General features: G+C 37.2%; 3 protein-coding genes across 3 annotated transcripts; 2 read left to right on the top strand and 1 right to left on the bottom strand.

The window, feature by feature from the left end:
- Nucleotides 1–397: 397 nt before the first annotated feature.
- Nucleotides 398–9042, top strand: LOC125834623 (protein transport protein SEC16B homolog). Its single transcript, XM_049513754.1, has 13 exons — nucleotides 398–2642; nucleotides 2741–3061; nucleotides 4203–4331; nucleotides 4416–4538; nucleotides 4632–4799; nucleotides 5755–5880; nucleotides 5986–6120; nucleotides 6274–6401; nucleotides 6477–6585; nucleotides 6663–6965; nucleotides 7062–7211; nucleotides 7297–7598; nucleotides 8398–9042. The coding sequence occupies exons 1-13, from the start codon at nucleotides 729–731 to the stop codon at nucleotides 8903–8905; spliced, it is 4416 nt and encodes a 1471-aa protein (XP_049369711.1). The 5' UTR covers nucleotides 398–728; the 3' UTR covers nucleotides 8906–9042.
- Nucleotides 9043–9502: 460 nt separating this feature from the next.
- On the bottom strand, nucleotides 9503–10213 carry LOC125834707 (Werner Syndrome-like exonuclease). Its single transcript, XM_049513844.1, has one exon. It carries the CDS (start codon nucleotides 10211–10213, stop codon nucleotides 9503–9505), a length of 711 nt encoding a protein of 236 aa, XP_049369801.1.
- A 1843-nt stretch (nucleotides 10214–12056) lies between these two features.
- Nucleotides 12057–12719, top strand: LOC125834693 (Werner Syndrome-like exonuclease). Its single transcript, XM_049513829.1, has one exon. The coding sequence runs from the start codon at nucleotides 12057–12059 to the stop codon at nucleotides 12717–12719; it is 663 nt and encodes a 220-aa protein (XP_049369786.1).
- The last annotated feature ends 68 nt before the right edge of the window (nucleotides 12720–12787 follow it).

The raw sequence follows: 12787 nt of genomic DNA, 5'->3' as shown, positions 1-12787 counted from the left end.
TTCCGAATTTGGATTTAATCAACTCAACATGAATATTAAACATAATTTGAAAATTTAAAAAATAAAACACTAGCTATAGCATAAATATAAACAAGGACACATATAATTTTAAAAGTTGAGTCGATCAAAGTGTGAAAATAAAAAATACGTATATAAATGAAATAAACAAGATATGATATACATTTTATCTTCAACATGAATTTTCTCTCCACAAATTCAAATTTAATTAAGTTTTCATACGAATATCAAACACGGGATTGAAAACTAAAAATATAAGATATAATTATAGCAAAAATATAAATAGTAAGTACAAATATTTTGTGAGTTTGGGACCAAAAGAGGAAAACGGGAGCTTTCTCATTTGTTTTCTATATAGAAGAACAAGTATATATATATATATATCGTCAGAGAATTTTGCTTCTTCGATTTGTAAGTTAATTACTTCATGCATTAATTTTCGGTTTGATTTTACAATTCTGATGCGTTGAATTCAATCGACAAATTTTCAATTTTCGGCGATATTTTTGGGTTTGATTTTGGTGTTGTTGAGATCCGGCGAAAAAAAATAGATCTTGCCGGTTTCGTGCTTCAATTCAATGCAGAAGTTGTTGTTTTTCTGCAATTAATTGAAGTTTTGAGGTCCGATCTGATACTTGTTAGCTCGATTTTGGAGTTTGATTGAGCGGAATTGTGTTAGTATTAGGGTTAGGATTTTATTGAGTAGTTAGATGGCTTCGAATCCTCCATTTTTAGTGGAGGATCAGACGGATGAGGATTTTTTTGATAAATTGGTTAATGATGATGATGATGATGTTGGTTTTAAGGTAACTACATCGTCAACGGTTTTGGGTGCGGGTGCGAGCTCGGTGTATGTTGATGGAAATGAATCTGATGAGGTTAAAGCCTTTGGTGATTTCAGTATAAGTGATGATGTCGATAGTGGAGTTGAAACTGGGACGAAGGAAGGGGACAAAGTAGATAAAGGTGTTGAAAGCATTGCTAAACCGGGTTTGGTAGTTGAGGGGAATAGAGAGAACAGTAGTGGTTCTTTAGTGTCATTGACTTCTGGGATGTCAGATGGTTTACTCGAACCCAGCAATGGTAATTTGGAGACTGAGGTAATTGATGGTATGACAGAGAATCAGATCAGTGGATCGAGCAATTCGGGTGTGAAGGAAGTTGGATGGAGTGCTTTTCACGCTGATCCAGGTACGAATGATGCTTCTGGGTTTGGATCCTACATGGACTTTCTCAGTGAATTGGGAGATAATAATGGTGATGCAACGGGAAATGTCGGTGAGAATGTGAATAAGGGGTCAACTGTTTCGCCAGCTGAACAGGTTCATGACACAAAACAAAATCATGAAACAGCGCATCTGGAGAATTCTAGTTCCTTAACACAGGGTCAAGATAGCTACGCCCATGATGCTACCACAGAACAAGTTGCAGATGGACAGGATCTAAATAGTAGCCAGTATTGGGAAAATCTTTATCCAGGATGGAAGTATGACACAAGTACCGGGCAATGGTATCAGGTTGATAGTTATGAATCAGGAGCTAATGTACAAGGAAGTACTGATTCTAATTTGGTTTCTGATTGGTCAGTTTCTGATGGAACGCCGGAGGTCTCGTACCTACAGAAAACTGCTCAGTCTGTATCTGGCAATGCAGCTGAGAGTGGTACGACTGAGAGTGTCACTGATTGGAATCAGGTTTCGCAGGTAAATGATGCTACTGAGAATCAGGCAAACTGGAATCAGGCTATGCAGGCGAGTGACCATAGGGGGACTGTGACTGACTGGAATCAGGCGACACTGGCTAGTGATGCAGGTGTTGTCACAACTGACTGGAATCAGGCCTCACAACTTAACAATGGGTATCCGTCGCATATGGATTTTGATCCTCAGTACCCTGGTTGGTATTATGATACAATTGCACTTGAATGGCGCTCTCTGGAGAGCTACACATCGTCTGCTCAATCAACTGTTCAAGGTGAGAGCCAACTGGATCAGAGTGGTTTGGCTTCAGTGCAGACTTCCTCTCACAATAGTGATCAAAGGAATTATGGTGCATACGGGCACAATGACAATAGTAGATTCCAAGAGTTTAGCAGCGGTGGAGGAGATTACAACTGGTCTGGCTCTTTTGGTAATTACAATCAGAATCAGCATAGCTCAAATATATCGCAAAATGAAAATATTGCAAAAAGTAACACTGTGTCAGAATATAAGGGGAACCAACAATTAGAGAACAACTACAACCATGATTTTTCTGCAAGCAGCCATGTTAATAGACAAATCTCTAATCATTATGAGGGAACAGTTCCATACAGTGCAAACACAACTCAAAGTCAAAATGACCAACGTTTTTTTTCTGGTGGGGGTTTGGGTCAGAAATTCAGTCAGCCAACACTCCAGCAACATGAACAGAAGCATGCCTCAAGTGATTACTATGGGACTCAGACCACAGCCAATTATTCACAGCAAGCATTTCAGAGTAGCCAGCAGTTTGCTCATGCTCCCACTGCAGGAAAATCATCTGCTGGCCGTCCACCACATGCTTTGGTCTCTTTTGGTTTTGGTGGAAAACTGATTGTGATGAAAGATCATAGTTCTTTTGGGAACTCATCCTTTGGAAGTCAGGTTTGTGTTAAAATTGTTTCCTTTTTTGTCTTTCCCTGACATTTTAGGTCGTAGTACTCTTACTAATGATTGAAAGTATCTGTGCATGGTGGGTAAAGAATCCTGTAGGAGGTTCAATATCTGTGCTCAGTTTGATGGATGTTGTCTCTGAGAGATTTGACAATTCAAGTCTTGTGATGGGGGCATGTGATTATACCCGAGCTTTGTGCCAACAATCATTCCCTGGTCCACTAGTTGGTGGAAGTCCCAGTATCAAGGAGTTGAATAAATGGATTGATGAGAGAATTGCAAACTCTGAATCTCCCGACTCGGATTACAGGAAAGGCGAAGTTTTGAGGTTACTTCTGTCATTGCTAAAAATAGCATGTCAGTATTATGGGAAACTCCGTTCTCCTTTTGGTACCGATGCTGCGTTGAAGGTAAGATTTGAAAATTTGTAGGAATAACATGCATGTATTTAGTTATTGACTGTTTGTTCTAACCTTTCTAAACAAACTGTTGGTTGAAATCAAGCTCTTGTGCAACTAAGTAAAGTTTATTCCATCTTATTGTTTTCTGTTTGTGTTGCCTGTATAGGCATATTAACTCCTTTCACTTCTAATGCATTTTGATATCTCCATCTATCCTAGACTTGCTTTAGTTGGGTTTATAGAATTAGATGTCACCTTTATCAACTGAAAGACTTGATAAATGCTTTTACTGGTCAAAGTTCATTGGATTTTGAAAACTTAATGGTATCAGCACAGTCTGACTTTTATAGCTTTTCATGTGTCTTACATGTTTTGGGTCTAACATACCTTTGGCTTTTTAGATAGACTGTTCTCTATATTTTGGATTATTTGACTTGATCACCTATATGATGGGTGAATCTCTCCCAAGCTTAAGAAACTCAGCTGGCTTCTCTTCCCTATATGATCTGAGCATTAGGTAGGAAACAAGAAAGAAAATCCAGTAATGGATGTTGACTACAGTTAAACAAATTAATAATAGTGGTATTAATAGCCTTGCTCCACATATAATAACCAAGAAGAAACCATGATTAGGTGCTTGCATCACCACGTGAGCAGAGTTGTGAAGTAGGTCAGATATTGGGCACTGAAAAGTCTACTTAAGTTTGGTTCCATTCTCTACATTACTGTCTATCTTAAAGAGTGGCTGGAGGTTTTTTGGAACGTGTTTCTTTTTCATTATATTGTGTTCTCTTTGATGATTTTCACAAGTACATGAAGTCTTGAGTTCATCATCTTTTGAAGAGATCTTTTGCTAGAATTAACACCATAAATTTTGGTATTGTAATACCTTATAATAACTAGGAAAAAGTATTGAAGTTCTAGTTGTTATAATAATTTTGACATACTTATGTTCTTCACGGTTATTTTTACCTTGTCAAAAGAAATTACGTGAAAGAATATCTTCCTTTCCTTAATGCATTTAAAAAATTTCATCTTGAACGACCATCTATAGCCTGATAGCATGAAAAATAGCTCCTGTCTAATTTTATTTTCACCAAAATCAACAATCTCAGTAGCTATTGCTAATTTTGTTCTGCTACTTGAACAGGAAAGTGATGTTCCAGAAACGGCGATAGCCAAATTGTTTGCATCTGTGAAGAGGAATGGGATGCAAGTCAATCAATATGGCTCTCTCGCCCAGTGCTTGCAGCAATTGCCTTCTGAAGGACAGATGCAGGTAATTATTAAACAACTTTCTGTTCTTAGTTGCTATTTTAATTATTTGCTAAATCAGCCAACCCTTTTCGTTATATGCTTCAAGGCGACAGCTGCTGAGGTTCAAAGTCTTCTAGTATCTGGAAGAAAGAAAGAAGCATTACAATGTGCACAAGAGGGGCAGTTGTGGGGGCCAGCTCTTATTCTCGCTGCACAACTTGGTGATCAGGTTTGTTTGGTTCTCCGTAGTCCTTTAGCCCATCCTCTTCCTCCTCCGCTCGTTCTTCTCTTAATTTAATTTTGATTTCATGCGTAATTGCAGTTCTATGTAGAAACGGTGAAGCAAATGGCACTTCGACAGTTAGTAGCAGGGTCACCTTTGCGGACACTGTGCCTACTAATTGCTGGTCAACCGGCTGATGTCTTTTCTCTAGATTCTAGAGCTCAAAGTGGCATGCCTGTTGTAAATGCGGTTCAACAGCCTGCACAGGTTTTGTGTTCATAACTTGTTACAAGCAGTTAGTATTCATTAGCTTTTTTGCTGCCTTTTCCCCCTTGAACTCATTTTTTTAATGATTGCCTAATCCCCCGGAATTGAGCCTTTAAAGGGGATCTTTCCATTGACATGCTCTTGTATCTTCATTCTATAGAGTATTATCATTTTTATGCATTTATAAACATAGTATCATAATCGTTCTTTGACTTTTAAAGCTTCAACAATAAGAGCTCAGAAGACATTTTAGCGCGTACTGAAAGGTTAATTGTGATAAAAAGAAAGGGGACATGGAGCATAGCTATGTATATTTTGATCCCTGGAATTTCTATAAAGCTGCTCTTTTGAAGTCCAAGTACTTCTGTTTGGTTGGAGATAAGTTAGGTGTGGGCATTGGGGTGCAAATCTTAGCAGACACAAAAGGAGAAAAGGGAACTTGTTCCTATCCACCTAAGCATTGGCAGACCGAGTTCCTCGTTACCTATGCTGGTGGGAGTACCCGGTGGAATAGTCAAGGTGCCCACCGTGATTTTAAAAAAAAATTAGGTGTGGCCATTGTTCTGTAAGACGTGCAGAGCTTTGATGATGAGTTGGGTGGGGACATTGTTCTGTCAGATGTGCAGAACCTTAATATACCCACACATGATTTACTAGCTACCCTTAACCGTTATGATTGTTTGTGAATTTCATTCGAGGTCCGTCTTGTTATGTTTTGACGTTGTGATTTTCGTTTTATTAGGTAACACCATAGATTGTAAGTGGATCCCTTTCTCTTGTTTTCCTGTTTCTTTGGAGGGAGTTATCTCTAGATATTGACTTTCTGCTGTTCATTTTTTTTTTAAAAATGTTAGACTTTTGTTGTTTTCTTCCCTAGTTGATTGCTTTTTAAAGATTTAAGGCTAATACTTTCTTTGTTTTTTTACCTTATTTTGATTTCTTCTGTTTATCCTAGTTTGGTGCCAATGTCATGCTGGATGACTGGGAAGAGAATTTGGCTGTGATTACCGCAAACAGAACGAAGGATGATGAACTGGTGCTTATTCATCTTGGTGATTGTTTGTGGAAAGAGAGGAGTGATGTATGTCTTATGCCTTGTTTTTCTTTTATATTACTCTCATTCAGTGGATTGCCTTTGATTTTGTTGTCTGCTTCTTACATACATTTTCTAAAAAAATTGACCTAGATTGTTGCTGCACACATTTGCTATCTAGTGGCTGAAGCAAACTTTGAACAATATTCAGATACCGCAAGATTGTGTCTTGTGGGTGCAGATCACTTAAAATCCCCCCGAACTTATGCTAGTCCAGAGGCTATTCAGGTGCTGCTTATTTCTAGTTTTTGTGCATTTTCTAGTTATATGAAGAAATGTGAAACATCTTGTTCCACGGCCAGCATATTCACTCATGTAACTGTATGTGCTACTGGTTAACACGGGTTCATCGCTTGACTGATCAAATGCTTGTATCGACAGAGGACAGAGATTTATGAATACTCAAAGGTGCTGGGGAATTCTCAATTTATTCTCCCTCCTTTTCAACCATATAAACTTGTGTACGCACACATGCTAGCTGAAGTTGGGAGGATATCAGACGCATTAAAGTAAGTATACAAGTTTTTTGTTCAGCATGTTACGTGACATCCTTTCAGCTGGTTCCTTAGTATTTTTAAATTTAGGTACTGTCAAGCATTGTCGAAATCACTTAAAACTGGCCGAACCCCTGAGACGGAAACACTGAGACAGTTAGTGTCATCTCTTGAGGAAAGGATTAAAACTCACCAACAGGTACCTCTTTATCCTCTCACTCATCTATGTTGGATGATTGTCTCAGAGATACTTATGGTGGAACTTTCTGCATACAGGGAGGGTTCTCCACAAATTTGGCTCCTGCAAAATTGGTTGGTAAATTGCTGAACCTTTTTGATAGCACGGCTCATCGTGTTGTTGGGGGCTTGCCACCACCCATGCCAACAAGTGGTAGTTCACAAGGGAATGACCATCATCATCAGTTTGTGTCGCCTAGAGTCTCAAGTAGTCAATCCACCATGGCAATGTCATCACTGATCCCCTCAGAGCCAAGTAGTGAATGGGCAGCTGATAGCAGTAGAATGACGATGCACAATAGAAGTGTTTCAGAGCCTGACATTGGGAGAACTCCAAGACAGGTGTCTTATCCTGTTTCTCTGTAAAAATTACATTGGACTGTATCTATCTAATCTGGCTTGAAAAGAGAAGTTTGTTGTGAATTTGTGTTGGATCAGGTTGACTCATCAAAGGACGCAAGCTCAATTAACACAGGAAGCAATGCATCAGGAGCTGGAGGGATATCACGCTTTCGTCGCTTTGGCTTTGGCTCCCAGCTTCTCCAGAAAACTGTTGGATTAGTACTCAAACCCCGTCAAGGCCGTCAGGTAGATATTGATTTTTCTCTCATCTTTACCGTTTTCTAGATTGTAGTCCTCACAAAATTTGATGTTGACGCTTGTTTCCTTGTAGGCAAAATTGGGTGATTCGAATAAATTTTATTATGATGAAAAACTTAAAAGATGGGTAGAGGAAGGCGCTGAACTTCCTGCTGCAGAACCACCCCTTGCACCTCCACCAACCGTTCCTGCTTTCCAGAATGGAGCGCCCGATTATAATGTGAAAAATGTATTGAAAAGTGAAAGTCCTATATGCAACAATGGATTTCCGGATATGAAGAGTCCAACTTCTTCTGATAATGGTGCTGGAATTCCACCTCTTCCGCCTACCTCCAACCAATTCTCTGCTCGTGGTCGTATGGGTGTTCGTTCAAGGCAAGTGATTTTTGTGTGTTAATTTTACATATGAAATGGTTGGACGAGTAGACCAATAAAACTAAAAGTGTACCAGTAGAGACCTAGTATGGTCAGTGATATCTTTGGACTGCTATAAGAGTAATCCTCCCTACCTGATTGAACCTTTTGGTGGCTTAGGCAAAACAGCCATTGTTTACTTAGTTGGTCCGGTCCTGAGGGAGTATTTTAAATTGGTGAGAGTAATACTTGATAAGCTCCTATGTGTCAAACTAACAATTTTTAGTGTATGAACCTACCTGATTGTCATGCTTTTTATAGTATTTTGCCATGGCTTCTTCACTTCCGTTATTTCTTTTTCCAAACTGCTTTGAACTGTTTTTCCTTGAGCGGGAGGGTCTATCAGAAGCAGCGTCTCTACCTCCAAGGTTGGAGAAAAGTACACTCTACCTTCCCCAGATCCCACTTTGTGGGATTACACAGGGTATGTTGTGTTACACATCAACCTGATGAGACACTGATCCAAAAAATATTATTGAGCATTTATCACTTTTGTCTATTAGTAATGGTGGCTCCAGGATCAAATTTGATTTACAGGCTCGTTTAACAACGTAAGAAATAATCCATCACTGTAAGTGATGCAGAAGCAATGGTTTCAAACCTACTTTAGTACTTCATCTGATCATGTACTAGGGCTTTCATTCAGAAAAATTATTTGGGTACAAAGAATAGGGTCACCGAAAGGCTACAAGTGCATGTGGTGCTCTCTTCTATAACTCAACGGTAAAAGCTGACTGGCTTCTTTTCCTTCTTTTGGCAGGTATGTTGACACATTCAATAAAGGTGGTGGTAACCCAACTAATCTATTCCAGTCACCTTCTGTTCCTTCCATAAAGCCTGCTACTGCTGGCAATGCCAAGTTTTTTGTTCCCGCCCCGATGTCCCCTGTTGAAGAGACAGGGAACAGTACTTCCAATGAGCAAGAAACTTCAAGTAATAGCGAGAGTGATTCAGTTTCTGCTGTTAATGGATCGACCCATTCTCCTGCACCAACATCAAGCGCTGCGCCTATCCAAAGATTTGCAAGCATGGACAACCTCTCCAATAAAGGTGATGTTGCTAGCTCTCTATCAGCTAACTCCCGGCGAACTGCATCATGGAGTGGCAGCTTTCCTGATGCCTTTTCCCCAAATAAATCTGAAATAAAACCACTGGGCTCTAGATTGAGTATGCCTACGTCGTCATTCATGCCTAGTGATGTTAATTCGATGCATTCCTCAACGAATGGCCGCAGTCTCAGTGATGACCTTCATGAAGTAGACCTGTGACGCAACAAGATGTATATACCAAGTTTTGCTCGTCGTCATGGTATCCTGCTCGGAATCTCTTCACTTTGGTGGTAAACAGTGAAGTATGTGGTCAATGAAGATGGAAAATCCCTTCCTGTCTTCTCACACCACAAATATACCCCTTATCTCTTTTTTGTTTAGCTACTTTTTGTAAGATCAGTTGAAAGCAAATGTTTATTTAGATGTAGGGATATAGGTTTTTATTATTTCTTTTATCCCTCTTAACACCTGCTGTTAATTGTTATTATAAACACAAGGGAAGTGGTTTAGAGAAACATTGTACAGTTGAAATATTCATTCATTGAGGAAAGGAACTCTCATTTGATAAAAAAATTGAATTGAAGTTATGGAAAAAGACTGATCCAAAGTTTTAACAAAATAATTTGTTTCTCATATTGGTATTATAATTATATTGATCAGTATTATATTTATATAACTAAAAGTGAATGCTTAGACAAAAGAAATTGTTGCAAACGCTTCTCATAAAAAATATAAACTGCTACTATTACAATTGTTCCAAAAAAGAAGAAACAAATACTATCTAAATATCACATTCTTTCTAGTATATTTTCAGACTCAAAAGAGAGCAAATGTTTGAAACATCCCTCGAGTATCTTGCAGCAGCAACAATGGCGGTTGATAATGACAATTCAAATATTGCACACGAGGGAGAGGGCGGCTCTCTCTTTCTCTCTTCCACACTAAATTAAGCAAATTTCTGCCGATCTCAAACGACATAAAAGCATCAATAGCAGCATATTCAACTTGTTCATACACCAATTCCTCTGCATCCCATTTACTCAATGTCACATTCTTTGGCTTCTCCATCACTTTCCCAAGCACCTCTTTCGCCATTCTCTTCAATCCCATCTTCCCATACACTTCCTCTCCGTAAATCGATAATGCCAATCGATTCAAATCCTCAGTATTCGCCACAAACAGCTTATGATCGCGAAGCAATTTCTCCGCGTCTCCGTTCACCCCGACCCCAACAAACTTGACATTGGGATCTCCAAGGAACTTGGCGAGGAATCCTGGCATGCCGTCTCTGTGGAGGAGTTGGAATAGTAAGCAACGCCGTCCTACACAGAGCTGGAGAAGAGCAACTGGGTGATTTTCCTCTGGCATAAAACAGGGCAGCCACTCGATATCAAGTCCAACAATAAGTTTATTGGATTTCCGCAGATGAAGGGTTTCCAGAATCCAATCATTAACAACGACAGCATTCTTCGTAACAGTCACTTCAATTTGGTCACTGTAGAAAGGAACAACATAGATTTCTGCCATAACAAAAACTGAAAATAAAAAAGTTTTGACTCTCAAAGTAATTTTTGTGAAATAATTCATTCATGAATTGACGCATATATATAACAGTTTAGACACTCCAAATTTTTTTTCCTTAAACCGAATTTCCTAATTTTTTTTCCTTAAACCGAGTTTCCTAATTGTTTTTTTTCCTTCAATCGAGTTTCCTAAAATGTTAAAAGAAAAGTTTCCTAAAATGTTATATTTACACGGTATTAATATTTTGACTTAATTTTGGATATGCATTTATACTTTAAAAAGTTAAACACTTATCTCCTTACTAGATACAAGACTCGTGCTAGCACGAATCCAATAAATATTACTCTTTCTATTTTAATTTATATGATACACATAAAAGTTGGAGTCAATCCATTTTTATATGATTTTTTAAAATAATTTAAGTTGTGATATATATATTTTTTTGCAAAATAAGTGTATTTGAATCTTTTAATTTTGTTTAAAATAAATAGTGTTTTAGATATTAAAAAGACATTAATGATGTTACATTTATTTTAAACAAGATATTTCAAAATATTTTGAATAGTCAATTATTGTAACTTATAGTACTTTTTACGTAATTTATAAATATATAAATTTTATAATTAAAAATTTGAAAATTTCATGAACAAATTATCGATTAAATTAAAATGAAGTGTGTCCGTGCACTGAGCAGGCCTAAGTAAGTTGATAATAAGGTGTCATAATTTTCGACGTGATATAATGTAATCTGTAACTTTCATACACAATCCAATTTCAAATATGGAAGAAATTTCATGGCTAAATTAATGATTCGTAACACACATTACATGCAGGCTGCAGCCCATAAATACACAAGTTAACTCCATGTGCAAAATACTATGCAAAACTATTCAATAAATGGCGACATTTGTATATAAGGATAAAAATAGGAAATCAATTTTGATAGATGTACAAATCAAGTCAATGAAAAATGCTAAAAATATTATAATTATCGCTTTTAGCGTTACTTTTTATTTATTTTTAATCAGTTATAGCAATATATAGTAATACTATGATAAATTTATACAACATATTAAAAGTGAATTATGCATGCAATATAGATATATTACAAGTGTTTTAAAATATATTATGCTTGTTTGGTAAGAAATTAACAAAATTTATTAAAAGTGTATTCAAATGTGTGGTAAATGTACTATCTATCAATAAAACTTGTATTATATGTGTTTTATAATTGTTCTCTGCAATATGTATTAAAATTGTATTATAAGTGTCCAAGTGAAAAAAGTATTATTGCTATAAATGATAAATATTTTCTGAGGAAATTTCATCTAAGTGATGAAACTTAATAACGCTCCTTAGCTACAGTTTGTCTAATTACGCTTCATAGCTATAATTTCATTTGCTATGCTAATTTCCGTTTGAATATTTCGTTGCTTTTTAAAATATATTATACAAATTGAATTTATACAAGTAACATATTATATAAATTTATTTGTATTGTATACAAACTATTAATACAGATAATAAGTAATTGTATGTAAGGGTTGAAAAGTTTGGCTTTAGACCCAAACTTGTTGAAACGGCCATGTCTATCAAGTCAGATAACCTAAAATTATAATCTTAAAATAATATATATATAGCTTAAATCTAAAAAAAAAGAAAAGGAAACTTTTCCATTTAAGTTAAACTTTATTTCTAATTGCGCGTTTTACAAATTAAGAAACTTGCCAAAAAAAGGATCTCTTTTTCCCAATCCAATGTTAACTAGGAAACTGTTCTCTTATATATATATATTGGAGTTGTATTTACTGTATAATATTACTTCTAATAGTACTTGTTTTTTCCAATGGCGAAAATCTACGGAGTCGAATTCTATGGTGATGAAATCCAAGTGATTGTGACCAACACTGCTGTCGTTGTTAATGATTGGATTCTGGAAACTGTGCATCTCCATCGCCGGAGACTCCATAAGCTTTTAGTTGGGCTTGATATCGAGTGGCTGCCCTGTTTCAAGCCAGAGGAAAATCACCCTGTCGCTCTTCTCCAGCTTTGTGTAGGACGCCGTTGCTTACTCTTTCAACTCCTCCACAGAGACGGCCTTCCAGCATTCCTCGCCAAGTTCCTTGGAGATCCCAATGTCAAATTTGTTGGGGTCGGGGTTAAAGGAGACGCGGAGAAATTGCTTCGCGATCATAACTTGTTTGTGGCGAATACTGTGGATTTGAATCGATTGGCATTATCGATTTACGGAGAGCAAGTGTATGGGAAGATGGGATTGAAGAGAATGGCAAAAGAGGTGCTTGGGAAAGTGATGGAGAAGCCAATGAATGTGACATTGAGTAAATGGGATGCTGAGGAATTGGTGTATCAACAAATTGAATATGCTGCTATTGATGCTTTTATGTCGTTTGAGATTGCTAAGAATTTGTTTAATTTAGTGTGGAAGAGAGAAAGAGAGAGCTGCCCTCACCCTTGTGTTGTTAAGAGGCAATATTTGAATTGTCATTAGTTGTTGCTGCAAGATACTCGAGGAATGTTTCATACACTTGCTCTGTTTTGAGTCTGAAATTAATACCA

Source organism: Solanum verrucosum, unplaced genomic scaffold (assembly GCF_900185275.1).
Source record: "Solanum verrucosum unplaced genomic scaffold, falcon-dt-bn FXZP01000149.1, whole genome shotgun sequence".
NCBI classification, from domain to species: domain Eukaryota; kingdom Viridiplantae; phylum Streptophyta; class Magnoliopsida; order Solanales; family Solanaceae; genus Solanum; species Solanum verrucosum.
The sequence above is the reverse complement of the archived record's forward strand: the minus strand, read 5'-3'. Positions and strand labels throughout refer to the sequence as shown.